We start from the raw sequence: 12,773 nt of genomic DNA on the forward strand, positions 1-12,773 counted from the left end.
CGGCCTTCAACCTGGTCATATGCCTTGTGCATGTCCATCTTCACCACACACCAACCATTATGGCCATCTCTCTTGTTCTTTATCGCATGAAAACTTTCATAAGTTACCACGATATTGTCTATGATCAAATGCCCAGGAACAAAAGCACTCTGCGTTGGGCTAATAATGTCTTGTAAAAAAACTTGCAGCCTTGCTGCTAGCATCTTTGGTATTACCTTGTAAACAACATTGCATAAGCTGATAGGTCAGCACTGAGTCACTTTCTCCGGAGAATTTATTTTCAGGATCAAAACTATAGTAGTGTCATTCCAATCGGTCGGATTGTACTTGAATTGACGGCCTTCAACACTTCATCGACAAGATCTTATCCAAGCATGGTCCAAAACCTCTTGTAAAAATATCGCGTGTAAGCCATCCGGTCCTGGGGCCTTCAGATCGCCAATATCGAACAATGCTTTCTTGACCTCTTCGACCGAATAAGGAGGTAGCAAAGCATTATTCATGTCCCATGTTACTATTCTTTTAACCGATGCCAAGACATTTTGATCAGGAGCATCAACCTCGGTTGTTAATAAACCAGAAAATTACTACATAATATGGTCACTAATTTCAGCCGTACCTTGACGCCGCATTCCCGTGTCATCGAGCAACTTCTTTATACAATTTCATTTCTTTCTTGCCATGGCCATATTGTGGAAAAACTTCATGTTTCTATCGCCATGTAACAACCATTCCGTCCTGCCTCTTTGAAGCAAGAAGACCTCCTCTTGTCCCATAATATTCTCCAACAAAAGAAGAATTTCCTTCTGCCTGGCAATGGAATCGGGAGAAAAAACCCCATGTCTAAGTTTCTCAAGTTCCTTTTTCAATTTACCCACCGGCTTCTTCGGGCCTTTTAAGACATCTTTGTCCCATTGGTGCAAATCTGCATGTACAACCTTCGTCCTATCAGCCAAGGACTGTCCCAGACCAGCTAACTTCGCTTTTTCCCACGCCATATTAACGATTTCGTTCACTGTTTCTTCACATAACCAGCGGGCCCCAAACTTTTTGCAGGACGATTTCCTGAACTGAGATCCATCATAATGTTCCACAACAATAGTCGATGATCAGAGTACACATGGTGCTCGTGAACAACCGCCACCAGTGGAAACTTTGTTAACCATTCCTTGTTGCCTACCGCCCGATCCAGTCTCTCCCGGATATCATCACGTCTCCATTTAAACTGATTTCCCAAAAACTCAACTCCGACCAGGCCACATTCAAATAGACAATCACTAAAAGCTTGAAGCATATACAGTGGTCAAGGATTCCCACCTTCTTTCTCACTTGGCATGATAATTTCGTTAAAATTTCCAATTACTAGCCATAGACCTGTAGCATCTCCCTCAAGCTCCCTAAAATAACACCAAGACAACTGACACCGGTCCCAAGCTGTAGAACCCAGTTAATCCCCAATCTGGCCTATCCCCCTTCATAACCAGAATATTGATAAAATTTCGTGTCATATAGTTCAGAAACACTTCCATCTCATTATTATAAAACAAAACGAGACCACCAGAGCGACCATCGCTTTCAATAACATGAAGGGAATCGAACCCTAAATTAATCCTCAACTGAATTGCCTTAACTTTGTTTAGATGAGATTCAGACAAAAAGATCACATCTGCTCTCACTCGCCCTTGAAGATCTAACAGCTCACGTACTGCCGTCGTTGAGAGCATGCCGTGACAATTCCAAGTAACGACTTTCATTATCGTCGACGATCAGTGCAACAAGGAACGGCGAAGAAAAAACTCTCGACAACAGGAACCACCAGAGGACAACAAACCCTAGCTATTCTTGCTAGGCGACAGCAAGTTTATAGAGAAGCCTTCTCGTCAGATTATCAAGACCAGCAAATTCTAACAGGCAGCGACTGTCGAAACAACGGGGAACGCCAAAAGAGAAACTCTAGCCGACAGGAGAACAGCAAACCCGTCTTTGCTAAGGGACAACAAGTAAAGAGAGGAGAACCCTCGTAAGATCACCTACAACATAGTTTCGAGAAGAAACTAGCAGGCCAACAGCCGCCGCCGGCGGCGGTCCTGGGTGCATACGTTTATATAAATGAGTGTATGTATGAGCGTATGGGGCTGTACCGTTATTACCCCAAACTCAGGTAAGATTTTTAGTGTTTCCGTTCATTATAAGTTCCAACTTTTAAGTTTTTTTTGAGACACCAGTTCCAACTTTTAAGTTTCAAGAGTGAGCTCGACCCAAGCTGAACCGCACCGAGATCAAGCCATGACAGTCCTGGCCTTTGGAGCCGCCGCTACCTGGCCGGAGGCCGTCGTCCAGTGCCTCCTCTTCGTCCTCGCCGCGGGTATGCTCGTGGCCCTCCACTCCCTCCCCCGCCGAGTTGCCCATCGTCTCCGCCGCGGCGCCAGCGGCTCCTCGGCCGCTCAATCGCGCCGGCACTTCGCGCTGGGTGCCCAGCTCCTCGCCCGCGCGCGAGCCGCTGCTCCGAAGCCCCCGGGCCCGCTCGCCCGCGCGGCCCTCGCCGAGGCCGACCGCGCCATCGCGCTCGACCCCCGCGACGCAGCGCCGCTGATCCTCAAGGCCCTCGCCCTCGACCTCCAGGGTCACCGCCTCCCCGCGCTGCGCACCCTCGACGTCGCCCTGGCGCCGCCGCTCGCGCGATCCCTGGAACCGCGGGAGCGCGGGGACGCGCTCGCCAAGCGCGCCGAGATCGCGCTAGCGCTTAACCGCCGCCGCCGCCTCGATCAGGCCGCCGCAGATCTCACCGAGGCCGTCCGCCTTAGCCCCGAGAACCCCCGCGCTCATGCTCTGCTTGGCGAGTGCTACGAGAGGAAGGGCCTCACTGCCGAAGCCAGGAACTCCTTCAAGACCGCCGCGTCAATCGACCCATCTCTGGCTACTGCGCACGACGGCCTCCGTCGGACAGGCGCAGGCAGCGAAGTCAACGAGAGTGACTGATGTAAGCAAACTTACCTTGATTCTTATCTTGAACTTGTAAGTTGCAAAATATCTAGGGTTGAATCACACAGGCTTCGCAAAGAGAGCAGAAGGAGGAGTTATTTTGATACACAAATTAGTGATCTTATGCATTATGTAAACGAAATTTGTTAGAGCATTGTGAACTGAAATACTGTAGTAACAAGTCTGATGCTGAGTACTAAATGCAAGTGTTTCTCTCTTTTCAGGACTCGTTTTTATATTGTTATATATTTGGGGGTGGAATGAACGATCCCCTTGAAGACCAAATATGGTAAATGTGACATGTATAATGCTTTGTGGCTTTGCTGTAGTTAGTTACATTGAAGATGTGTTGCTTACTTTGGCCCTCTGTTGTTGGTTAACTGAATATGCAATTTTAATCCAATGGGTATGCTGACTATTAGTACCATCTCCCTCCTTCCTCACAGAATGTTGTCCAGAATTCAGACTCTAAACATGTATATTCCTGATATGCCTTGGTTCTGTTCCTGATAGTTATTTTTGGGTTAGTTTAGCACTCCACATAGAGATGCTTTGCGACAAGCAACAAGTTTGTACAGCAATAGGACATATCAATCACATTATAAGGTATCGATACATGTTTGGACAGCACCTGACCAGGTCAATACACGTTTCCTTACCCACAAAATGGAACTTTAGAGAGAAAATGGAATGGAATAATCGGAAGCTAACAAATGGAAATAATAACACACTTCAACACCCAAAGATGTGGAGGGCAAGCAAGTACTGTGCTGAATAACTCCACAACAACAACAACAACAAAGCCTTTAGTCCCAAACAAGTTGGGGTAGGCTAGAGGTGAAACCCATTAGATCTCGCAACCAACTCGTGGCTCTGGCACATGGATAGCAAGCTTCCATGCACCCCTGTCCATAGCTAGCTCTTTGGTGATACTCCAATCCTTCAGGTCTCTCTTAACGGACTCCTCCCATGTCAAATTCGGTCTACCCCACCCTCTCTTGACATTCTCCGCACGCTTTAGCCGTCCGCTATGCACTGGAGCTTCTGGAGGCCTGCGCTGAATATGCCCAAACCATCTCAGACGATGTTGGACAAGCTTCTCTTCAATTGGTGCTACTCCAACTCTATCTCGTATATCATCATTCCGGACTCGATCCTTCCTCGTGTGGCCACACATCCATCTCAACATACGCATCTCCGCCACACCTAACTGTTGAACATGTCGCCTTTTAGTCGGCCAACACTCAGCGCCATACAACATTGCGGGTCGAACTTGCCTTTAAGCTTTTGTGGCACTCTCTTGTCACAGAGAATGCCAGCAGCTTAGGCGCCACTTCATCCATCCGGCTTTGATTCGATGGTTCACATCTCAGGAAAAAAATGCCAGGAAAGATGAATTGTAACTAGAGACAACTGATATACCCCTTTTAACTTGTTACAGTATATTTTTGGATTGCACTACCCCTTTCCATCAGTTCGGACTTTTGGTTGCGTTGGCTAGTGCATGAAGCTTAACATGGTATTAGAGCTTAGGTTATTTTTTTCGGGCACCGCAACTCGCCCTCCCGATCGGGTTCTTCCTCTCGATCTCCCGATCCAATCTTGCTCGCGCTGCTGCCCTTCTCCCCCGATGGTTGACGCTGCTCCCTCTTGTTCCAGCATGCCTCAATCTACATCAACGTGCTGCGTATGTGCTACCCTCCTGATCTGCACATGCACATCACCCCGGCCTGCTGGTCAGCACCCTGACCTGGCCCCCGCTGCAGATGCGGCTGCACGCCTCTGCTGGACAAGGGCGGGAGCGGCTGCACGCGATGGACAAGGCCATCCGCTGATTCAGTCAGGAGCGGCTGCACATGTCGATCTCTTTGGCGTTGTCCATGCGTCAGCCAGGTTGGGCCGCCGGCTGCCTTCTCTGCTCGTGGATCCCGTCCAAGGTCGCCGATCCGCTGGTCACCTCTGTCAATCCACCGGCTACCGTCCTGCCCGGCTGCTTCCTTGCCCGATTCGAGTGCTGCCCCATGTGAGGCTCTACCAGCGTATGCTGCTTGCCTAGCTATGTCTCTGCACTTGTGTTGCTCTGCTCCCAATTGCATGCTCTGCGCTTGCATGTCCATCTGCGTGCTGCTGCTGTTCCTACTGCCCTTTGCTGCTATGATTTGCTACTGCGTTCGCCCGTGCCTGCTAGCTGCTGTCTCACGCTTCAAGCAATTTTTTTGGGGTGTCGCGTGCTCTTTTTCCTAGTTTTCTAGTATAATTTCCGCTGCGTCCACCAAATCCGTTGATATTTTGTGTTTCTCATGCCAAGCGAGTCCACCATAGCTTTGTCCGTCAGCCTTTTTCTGGTCATTGTCCTCTCTATAGGATTTCTGTGGCCTCTCTTTGCATTTTTAATCTAAGCCCATTCTCTTGCCGTCGAGCTTCTTTCGCCGTCGGTTTTCATGGGCCATGATTCTTTAAGCAATGCTTCATTCTCTTGATGTGCCATCTTCTTTTGACAACCCATCTTCTCTTGATACTTCTCTTGTATCTTCTATTGATGCAGCGTCTTCCTCTGATGTGCAATCTCTTCGGTATCCCCTTTGGCGACTCGACAGGTTTTGAAGACTCTTCATGCTACGACGACACTTGTTAGGAAGTATTAGTCTATGTTTACTTTCCTTGCACCTCAAGTCTTATGTAATATATATATGCCCCATGGGCCTTCAATAGAGATGAGTTGCTTTCCTAACATGGTATCAGAGCCCAAGGTCTTGAGTTCAAGTCCTGGCTTTCGCAATGGTGATATGAGGTTGAACAGGCTTTAGAAAAAATGCAAAGAAGGGTACATGAGGGTGGAATAAAAATCAAAAAGATGACCCCTTCTTTCTTCCTGAGCATTACCAGCTCCCATTTGTGTCCACGTATAGGCCTCTTAGTCATATGTGAGTTTCGCGCGCCGTCGCTCTCTTCCGGTTGCACGTGTTGACTTGTCTTCCCCGTCACACGTGAGAGGGGGTGTTACAGTATATGTGGATTGCACTAGCCCTTTCCATCAGTTCGGACTTTTGGTTGCGTTGGCTAGTGCATGAAGCTTAACATAACTGCTCTACTGGGTATCTCAACTGCTTTGTCTATGAACCTATAAGTCCTAAAAAACCAGAGTCAATACTTTAAGTATCTGAAACTCTAAACATGTTTTATGTTGAACTTGAAACATCAAACATCAATTATTAAGGTTATGGTGACACTGGCATGTTCAACTAAACATGGCTGTTTCAGAACAGATTGGATATGATGTTCATATATGTACCCCCTCCCCCGTCTAGGGATACTAGTACATCATCCGCAAAGAGCACACCTTGGGATATCTCTTTGTATATCACTTATGACCTCATCCATCACCAAAACAAAAAAAGATAAGGGCTCAAAGCTGACCCACGTGTAGCCCTATTTTAATTGGAAAGTCATTAGTGCCACCATCACTTGTTCGAACACTTGTCACAACATTATTGAAAATGCCCTTGATGAGGGTAATGTACTACGTTGGGAGTTTGTGTTTCTTCAAGGCCCACCACATGACATTTTGTGGTATCTTATCGTAGGCCCCAAGCTAATGGCCACCATATGCATGTCCTTCTTTTACCCTATGTATCTCTCTATAAGTTATCGTACCAAGAAAGTGGCTTCCACGGTCGACCTCGCAGGCATGAAACCAAACTGATTTTTCGTCACGCTTGTCGTTCTTCTTAAGCGATGCTCTCTCTCTCTCTCTCTCTCTCATGAACTTAGTTTCACGGTAATTAGTAAAACTTTGGACACCCCCTTGTTCTTGGAGATTGGTACTAATGTACTTCGCCTCCATTGTTCGGGCATCTTGTTTGACCGAAAAATGAGGTTAAAAAGCTTAGCCATACTATCTTTATGTCTCCAAGGCCTCTCCAGACCTCAATGGGTATACAATCAGGGCCAATCGCCTTGCCTCCTTTCATCCTTTTTAAAGCCTCTCTGACCTCAGACTTCTAGATTCGTCACACAAAACGTCTGTTGGGCATAACAAAGTTGTAATTAAATTAGTTGCACAGTGTGTAATGCAGTCTTCTGTCTTTGTGCTCTGAATAAAGAAGAATAAAGCAGAACTGGGATGAAGGAGCAGCGAGGTGGTCTTATTTGAATTCGAGTTGTGGAGGGGAGGCGATGGATGAGGACCTGTTAAGGACAACCATAATATATTGTCTCTTGGGCTATAGCAGGAAGGGAAATGTAATCAAAGGAGGAGAAGGCCAATCCTACGTGCAAGGGGGTGAGAGCCTGAGAGGAGAATGAAACGGACCACCACCACCAATTCCCTTCATTATAGTCTTCATAGTAGTACAGGTATCAACAGAAAATTATTTTCACTGGAGGAATATTAAGTTGGATTATTTGTGGCATCAGTTTTGTTTTATTTTACAAATTTGACCTGGGATATTTTTGTTGTGATAGGTACATTAAGGCTTTCTTTTCCTGCTAGAGCTCAGATGGTGAATCTTTGTCATGTAGACATGTACAGAGGACTAGAACAATCGTATCAGTCATGATATAATCTGTAGTGTACATAGGGGAATTTATTGAGTGTGGTGTTTCTGCAGTACAGGTACTCAATCCATCTCCACAGCTATAGGGCAACAGAGTTAATCAGTTAATTGTATCTTTGATTCTCGCATTCTACTCTTGGATGCCTTTATTAGCATTTCTTTCACAAATAATGGATTTATTTATTTTCTCATCGTCCTTTTTTTGGAAGAAAACTTGTCAGGGGACCCCAAACGTATAGATAGAAACCCAAAATTCGCCTCTTCATCTTTATTTGTCACTGTTGCAAGGGTGATGTGTCAGGACCCTACTGAACCAGTATCTATATCATATAAGGAAGATACCGATTCAGTTATCGGACGGTAGAACTACTTCGAGCACCAGATGGTTGAATGGCTGTGATCCATTTTACTTACAGTCGCATTACTTCAGTTGATACTGTTTTACTCTGAACTTTCACTAGTCATTGTTTATATTCCTCACCGTTGTAAGCCAGGCTGGCTATATGTATTCTGTTCGATGCTTGAATGAGTAGTAAGAAAGGAGGTAAACTAATTTCTCTAGTGTACTGTAGCTAGATTTTGCTCCTCCTTCAGGCAAGATTCCTCGTTCAATCCCTTAATCAGGGACGAACCTATCCAAAATTCCCCACTTGCGTCTCAGTCCTTACATGACTCCCTCTGATCCTACTCACATTTCTGTTGACATGATCCCATTTTATCCTATGAGAAAACCGGTGCATGAATCATGCATTTTCTTTAACCTTGACCATACAGAAGGTCAGGAAGAGCATGTTTGCATAGTTATTGTACTACTACCTCCATTCCAAAATATAAGGTGTTTTGGTAGGCTAGTTTAGCCTGCCAAAACGTCTTATATTTTAGAACGGAGGTACTAGTACAAATTAACGCCTACATGCATCCTGGCAGTATTCAACAGGTCTGGCAGTTCATTTCTTTGCTAGCACGGACGATCTCTGTTATCTGCGCTACAAATTGCAGGCAAAGGACATAGCAGCTCATTCTGAAGCTGAGTTGTATGTAGAGCTGTATCAAGTAGGACGTCAGGTTGGTGACATTTTGTCCAACCCCTACCAGAGTGTTGCTGCTCAATTCTGGTTCAACAACTGCAGGCATGCAACACTATGTTGGCGAAACATAGCAGAAACTGACTGGCGTTGTGCCAAATGATCAAATCATTGGCTGGTTTGCTGAAACAGAATATTGCTCTGTGTCCCGTAAAAAGATTGGTAACATCTCGTCAAGTTATTGTGCAATCACTGGTTTTGTGACGTTGTGATGATGTTGGGCAGTTACATGTTGTGTGGACTGTTACTTTTTTAACGGGTTTCATCCGTCTATATTTCCTATCATGGATGGACCGTTGAGGCCTACCCTGGCCGCAAGAGAGGTGACACTCTTTCATGTATGCTTATGTTATGCATCTCAGCCCTGAAAGCATATTACAAAGACTCATCAGCATTAGTATGACAATAAAAAAGTGCAAACTACATTGACAAGTTCTCCCGTGCCGCCTCCGCTCTCAGAACTGGCAACTTCACGCCTCCCAGCATCTCTCACCCCCCTCCCCAGCAGAAACCCCAGGCTACCGAGATGACCTGCTCCCGACCATGAAGTTCTCATATGCAACTGTCCTACGTGATATAAATTTTTACAAACCTCATAAAGGAAATGAAGAGGTCAATTGTCCCCGTTGCACTCATGAATTCATTACATGGCCCCTTTGGTTTGTCGAGGAAGAAGCCCTTGTCTTCCTTGATGTTGAAGGAGAGACAAGCTTCACAAAGCTCTTTGCTATTAAAGGATTACAATGATCGTGTACATGATGTGTTCAGTTTGGGGTGAACTCGTGAGTTGGGAGTGGGCGATCTAGATGGGATGTCTATATCATATTTAATCTGCTAAGCTAATCTTGGAGATCTTGGGGCTTTGGGTTCCTCTGGCTCCGATCGAAAATGATGATCTCCCTCGGGACGTCGCTCATTTATTGGTTCCTTGATCGGTTGCCTTGGCCATCTCTGTCTTGGTCTCCTTGTTTGTATCCACCTTAGAGTCCTTGTAGCCTTGAAGCCTCTCAGGTAAAGAAACCATTGGTGGCATGTTTACAAAGTCAGCGCTTTAGGTTTGGGCCCCTTTTGTCGTCCTTTTTTGGGCTTCGAAGTCCCAAACAGGGTACATGTTGTGTAGTGAAGTGGGGAGGTCCACTTCCCCTCGACATATACAAACTTGTATTAGCGCATCATAACTACAATCAAGTTTTTAAATAGCGGTCGCAGTAGCGGTGGCGTCATCCATCCACTATTAGTCTCGGGAGGGGGGGGGGGGGGGGGGGGGGCGCTAGGAAATATCACATTTTTTATGATTCGGGTATTGGTTGTCGAACCACAATATTGTCCGTAATTCGCAATATCGCCTACTATATAAGTGCTTATGGAAGTGCATCTAGTCCCTCGGTGGTTTTGGTAATTCATCACAACATATACATAATTGAACTAATGCCTACTCAAAGAATATTTTAGGAAATTTCAATCAAGGTACAACAATTGAAGTGAATGTGGACCCCTTAAAATGCTAAGGACATACATTGGCAAAGCTTCAAGACTCTACATTTTTATTTAAGTGATCCAAGATCACATTGAGTTCATAGAAAGTCAATACTATTAAAAAGGGATGAGGTTTTGATGACGATCTAACTACCCAAATGCTTAGATATATTGCTCCATAATCCTCAACCACACTCTCGTATTCCACTGTGTCCACAACCCTAAAGTTCATCTCGATCCCACCGAAACACATACACCCGGGCTCACCGAGATACAATTGACATAGGCATTGCCTAAACCCTAGCATCTCGGTCTCACCGAGTTGGCCCTTTGGTCCCACCGAAGAGCACTTGCGAACCTTCTGTTACCAATTGAAATTGACTCGACATTTTTTATCGATTTCAATCGGTGACACCTATAAGTGTGGAAAGTGGTTAGGTCAGCTTGACTCGATCTCACCGAGAGGTTTCATCCGGTCTCACCGAAAATCCTAAAAGTTCAAACCTCTTGCACATATCGGTCTCACAGAGTGGTTTCACCCGGTCCCACAAAAGTGTGTAATGGTTGATTTTTTGGTGCTACCTATATATACCCCGACCCATTCCACCAACTCTCAGAGAGCAACCAGAGCGAAGCATACACTTCCCATCCATTTTTCTGAGAGAGCTCCATATCCTTCTGTTGAGATCAAAGGGATTTCACTTCAACCATAGAAATTTGACCTCTAGCCACCTCAAATTGCTTTCCACCCAAATCCCTCTCCTACCACATAGCCAAAATCTATGAGAGATTGTTGGAGTGTTGGGGAGACTTCTTTCTTTTGAAGCACAAGAGCAAGGAGTTCATCATCAACAACAACATCTATAACCTTTGGAGAGTGGTGTCTCCTAGATTGGTTAGGTGTCACATGGGAGCCTTCAAATCATGTGGAGTGAACCAAGAGTTTATAAGGGTAAGGAGATCGCCTACTTCGTGAAGATCTACCTGAGTGAGGCTAGTCCTTCGTGGGCGTACGCCATGGTGGAATAGGCAAAGTTGCTTCTTCGTGGACCCTTCGTGGGTGGAGCCCTACATGGACTTTCGCAATCGTTATCCTTCGTGGATTGAAGCCTCCATCAACGTGGATGTAAGATAGCACCACCTATTGGAACCACATGAAAAATCTTCATGTCCCCATAGCAATTTGCATGTCTCCAAACCCTTCCTTTACTTACTATCACTTGCAAAGTCTTTATTTTCCGCTACTACTCTATTAGACTTGCATGTGTAGGGTGTTTGTAGACTTGTTAGAATTGCTCAAATCTGTCAAGAACTAAAATTCGGAAAATGCTAGGTTTTTATTGGGCAAGTAGTGTAATCACCTCCTCTAGACCTACTTACGATCCTACAAGTGGTATCAGAATTTTGGTCTCCATTGCTTTGGCTCAAACACTAAGGAGAAGTATGGCTTCTAGTGAGGGCAGTTATCACCGTAGAGGTCCTTGCTTTGATGGTACTAACTTTGCTAGTTGGAAGCATAAGATGAAAATGCATATTCTTGGTTATAACCCCGCCAAATGGGCAATTGTTCGTATTGGCTTGCAAGGTGAATTCTTTGAAGATAGAAAAATTCTGGATCGTGAAGCAACAATGGAAGAGTTGAAGATGTTATAATACAATGCTCAAGCATGTGACATACTCTTCAAATGCATTGTGCCCCGAGGAGTTCAACAAAACCAGCCGCCTTGAGAATGCCAAGGAAGTTTGGGATACTTTGGTTAATATGCATGAAGGCACCGATTCCGTCAAGGAATCCAAGTTGGATGTGCTTCAAAGTCAACTTGACAAGTTCAAGATGAAGGATGATGAAGGAGTCGCGGAAATGTACTACTGTCTAGCTAATCTAGTCATGGTACCCAAGAAGGATATGTCCTGGCGCTTGTGCATCGATTTTAAGGACCTCAACAAGGCCTGCCCTAAGGACCCCTTCCCCCTACCACGCATTGACCAGATCGTGGATGCAACAACAGGGCATGACTCACTGTGCTTCCTAGACGCCTACTCGGGATACCATCAGATAAAGATGAAGGAATCCGACCAGGATGCGACCGCATTTGTCACGCCCTATAGGCCATTCTGCTTGAACACAATGCCTTTCGAACTGAAAAATGTCGGTGCACCGTAACATCGCATGATCCAAACATGTCTGAAAAAACACATCGGTAAAACCGTTGAGGCTTATGTCGATGATGTGGTTGTTGAAACTAAACACATCAGGCAGCTAGTCGACAACCTTCGCGAAAAATTTACCAGCCTACGGGAATATCAAATCAAGTTCAACCCTGAAAAATGCGTCTTCGGTGTACCAGCATTCAAACTCCTCGGCTTCATTGTGTCCAGCTGAGGAATCGAAGCCAACCCAGCCAAAATTCAAGCCCTGGGCCGACTAGAGGCACCAACCGAACTCAAACATGTCCAAAAGTTGGCAGGCTGCATGGCTGCACTAAGCCGCTTTATCTCAAGACTCGGGGAAAAAGCTCTACCCCTCTACATATTGCTAAAACAAACCAAGAATTTCAAGTGGACTACCTGAAGGAAATATGCCCTAGAGGCAATAATAAATTTGTTATTTATATTTCCTTATATCATGATAAATGTTTATTATCCATGCTAGAATTGTATTAACCGGAAACTT

The 12,773-nt window shown here is 45.5% G+C and overlaps 1 protein-coding gene across 4 annotated transcripts; it reads left to right on the forward strand.

The window, feature by feature from the left end:
- Nucleotides 1–2,205: 2,205 nt before the first annotated feature.
- LOC109782927 (uncharacterized) lies at nucleotides 2,206–7,729 on the forward strand. Of its 4 annotated transcripts, none has more exons than XR_002237615.4 (4): nucleotides 2,206–2,980; nucleotides 3,207–3,271; nucleotides 7,215–7,338; nucleotides 7,447–7,729. XR_002237615.4 is itself a non-coding variant. In XM_020341558.4 (2 exons), exon 1 carries the CDS (start codon nucleotides 2,287–2,289, stop codon nucleotides 2,977–2,979), a length of 693 nt encoding a protein of 230 aa, XP_020197147.1. In that variant the 5' UTR covers nucleotides 2,212–2,286; the 3' UTR covers nucleotide 2,980; nucleotides 3,207–3,472. The 4 variants fall into 4 exon arrangements, 1 of the variants encoding a protein (XP_020197147.1); XR_002237612.4 differs by having other exon boundaries at nucleotides 2,207–2,980; nucleotides 7,086–7,338; XR_002237613.4 differs by having other exon boundaries at nucleotides 2,207–2,980; nucleotides 7,089–7,338.
- The last annotated feature ends 5,044 nt before the right edge of the window (nucleotides 7,730–12,773 follow it).

This window comes from Aegilops tauschii, chromosome 6 (genome assembly GCF_002575655.3).
Source record: "Aegilops tauschii subsp. strangulata cultivar AL8/78 chromosome 6, Aet v6.0, whole genome shotgun sequence".
Taxonomy (NCBI): domain Eukaryota; kingdom Viridiplantae; phylum Streptophyta; class Magnoliopsida; order Poales; family Poaceae; genus Aegilops; species Aegilops tauschii.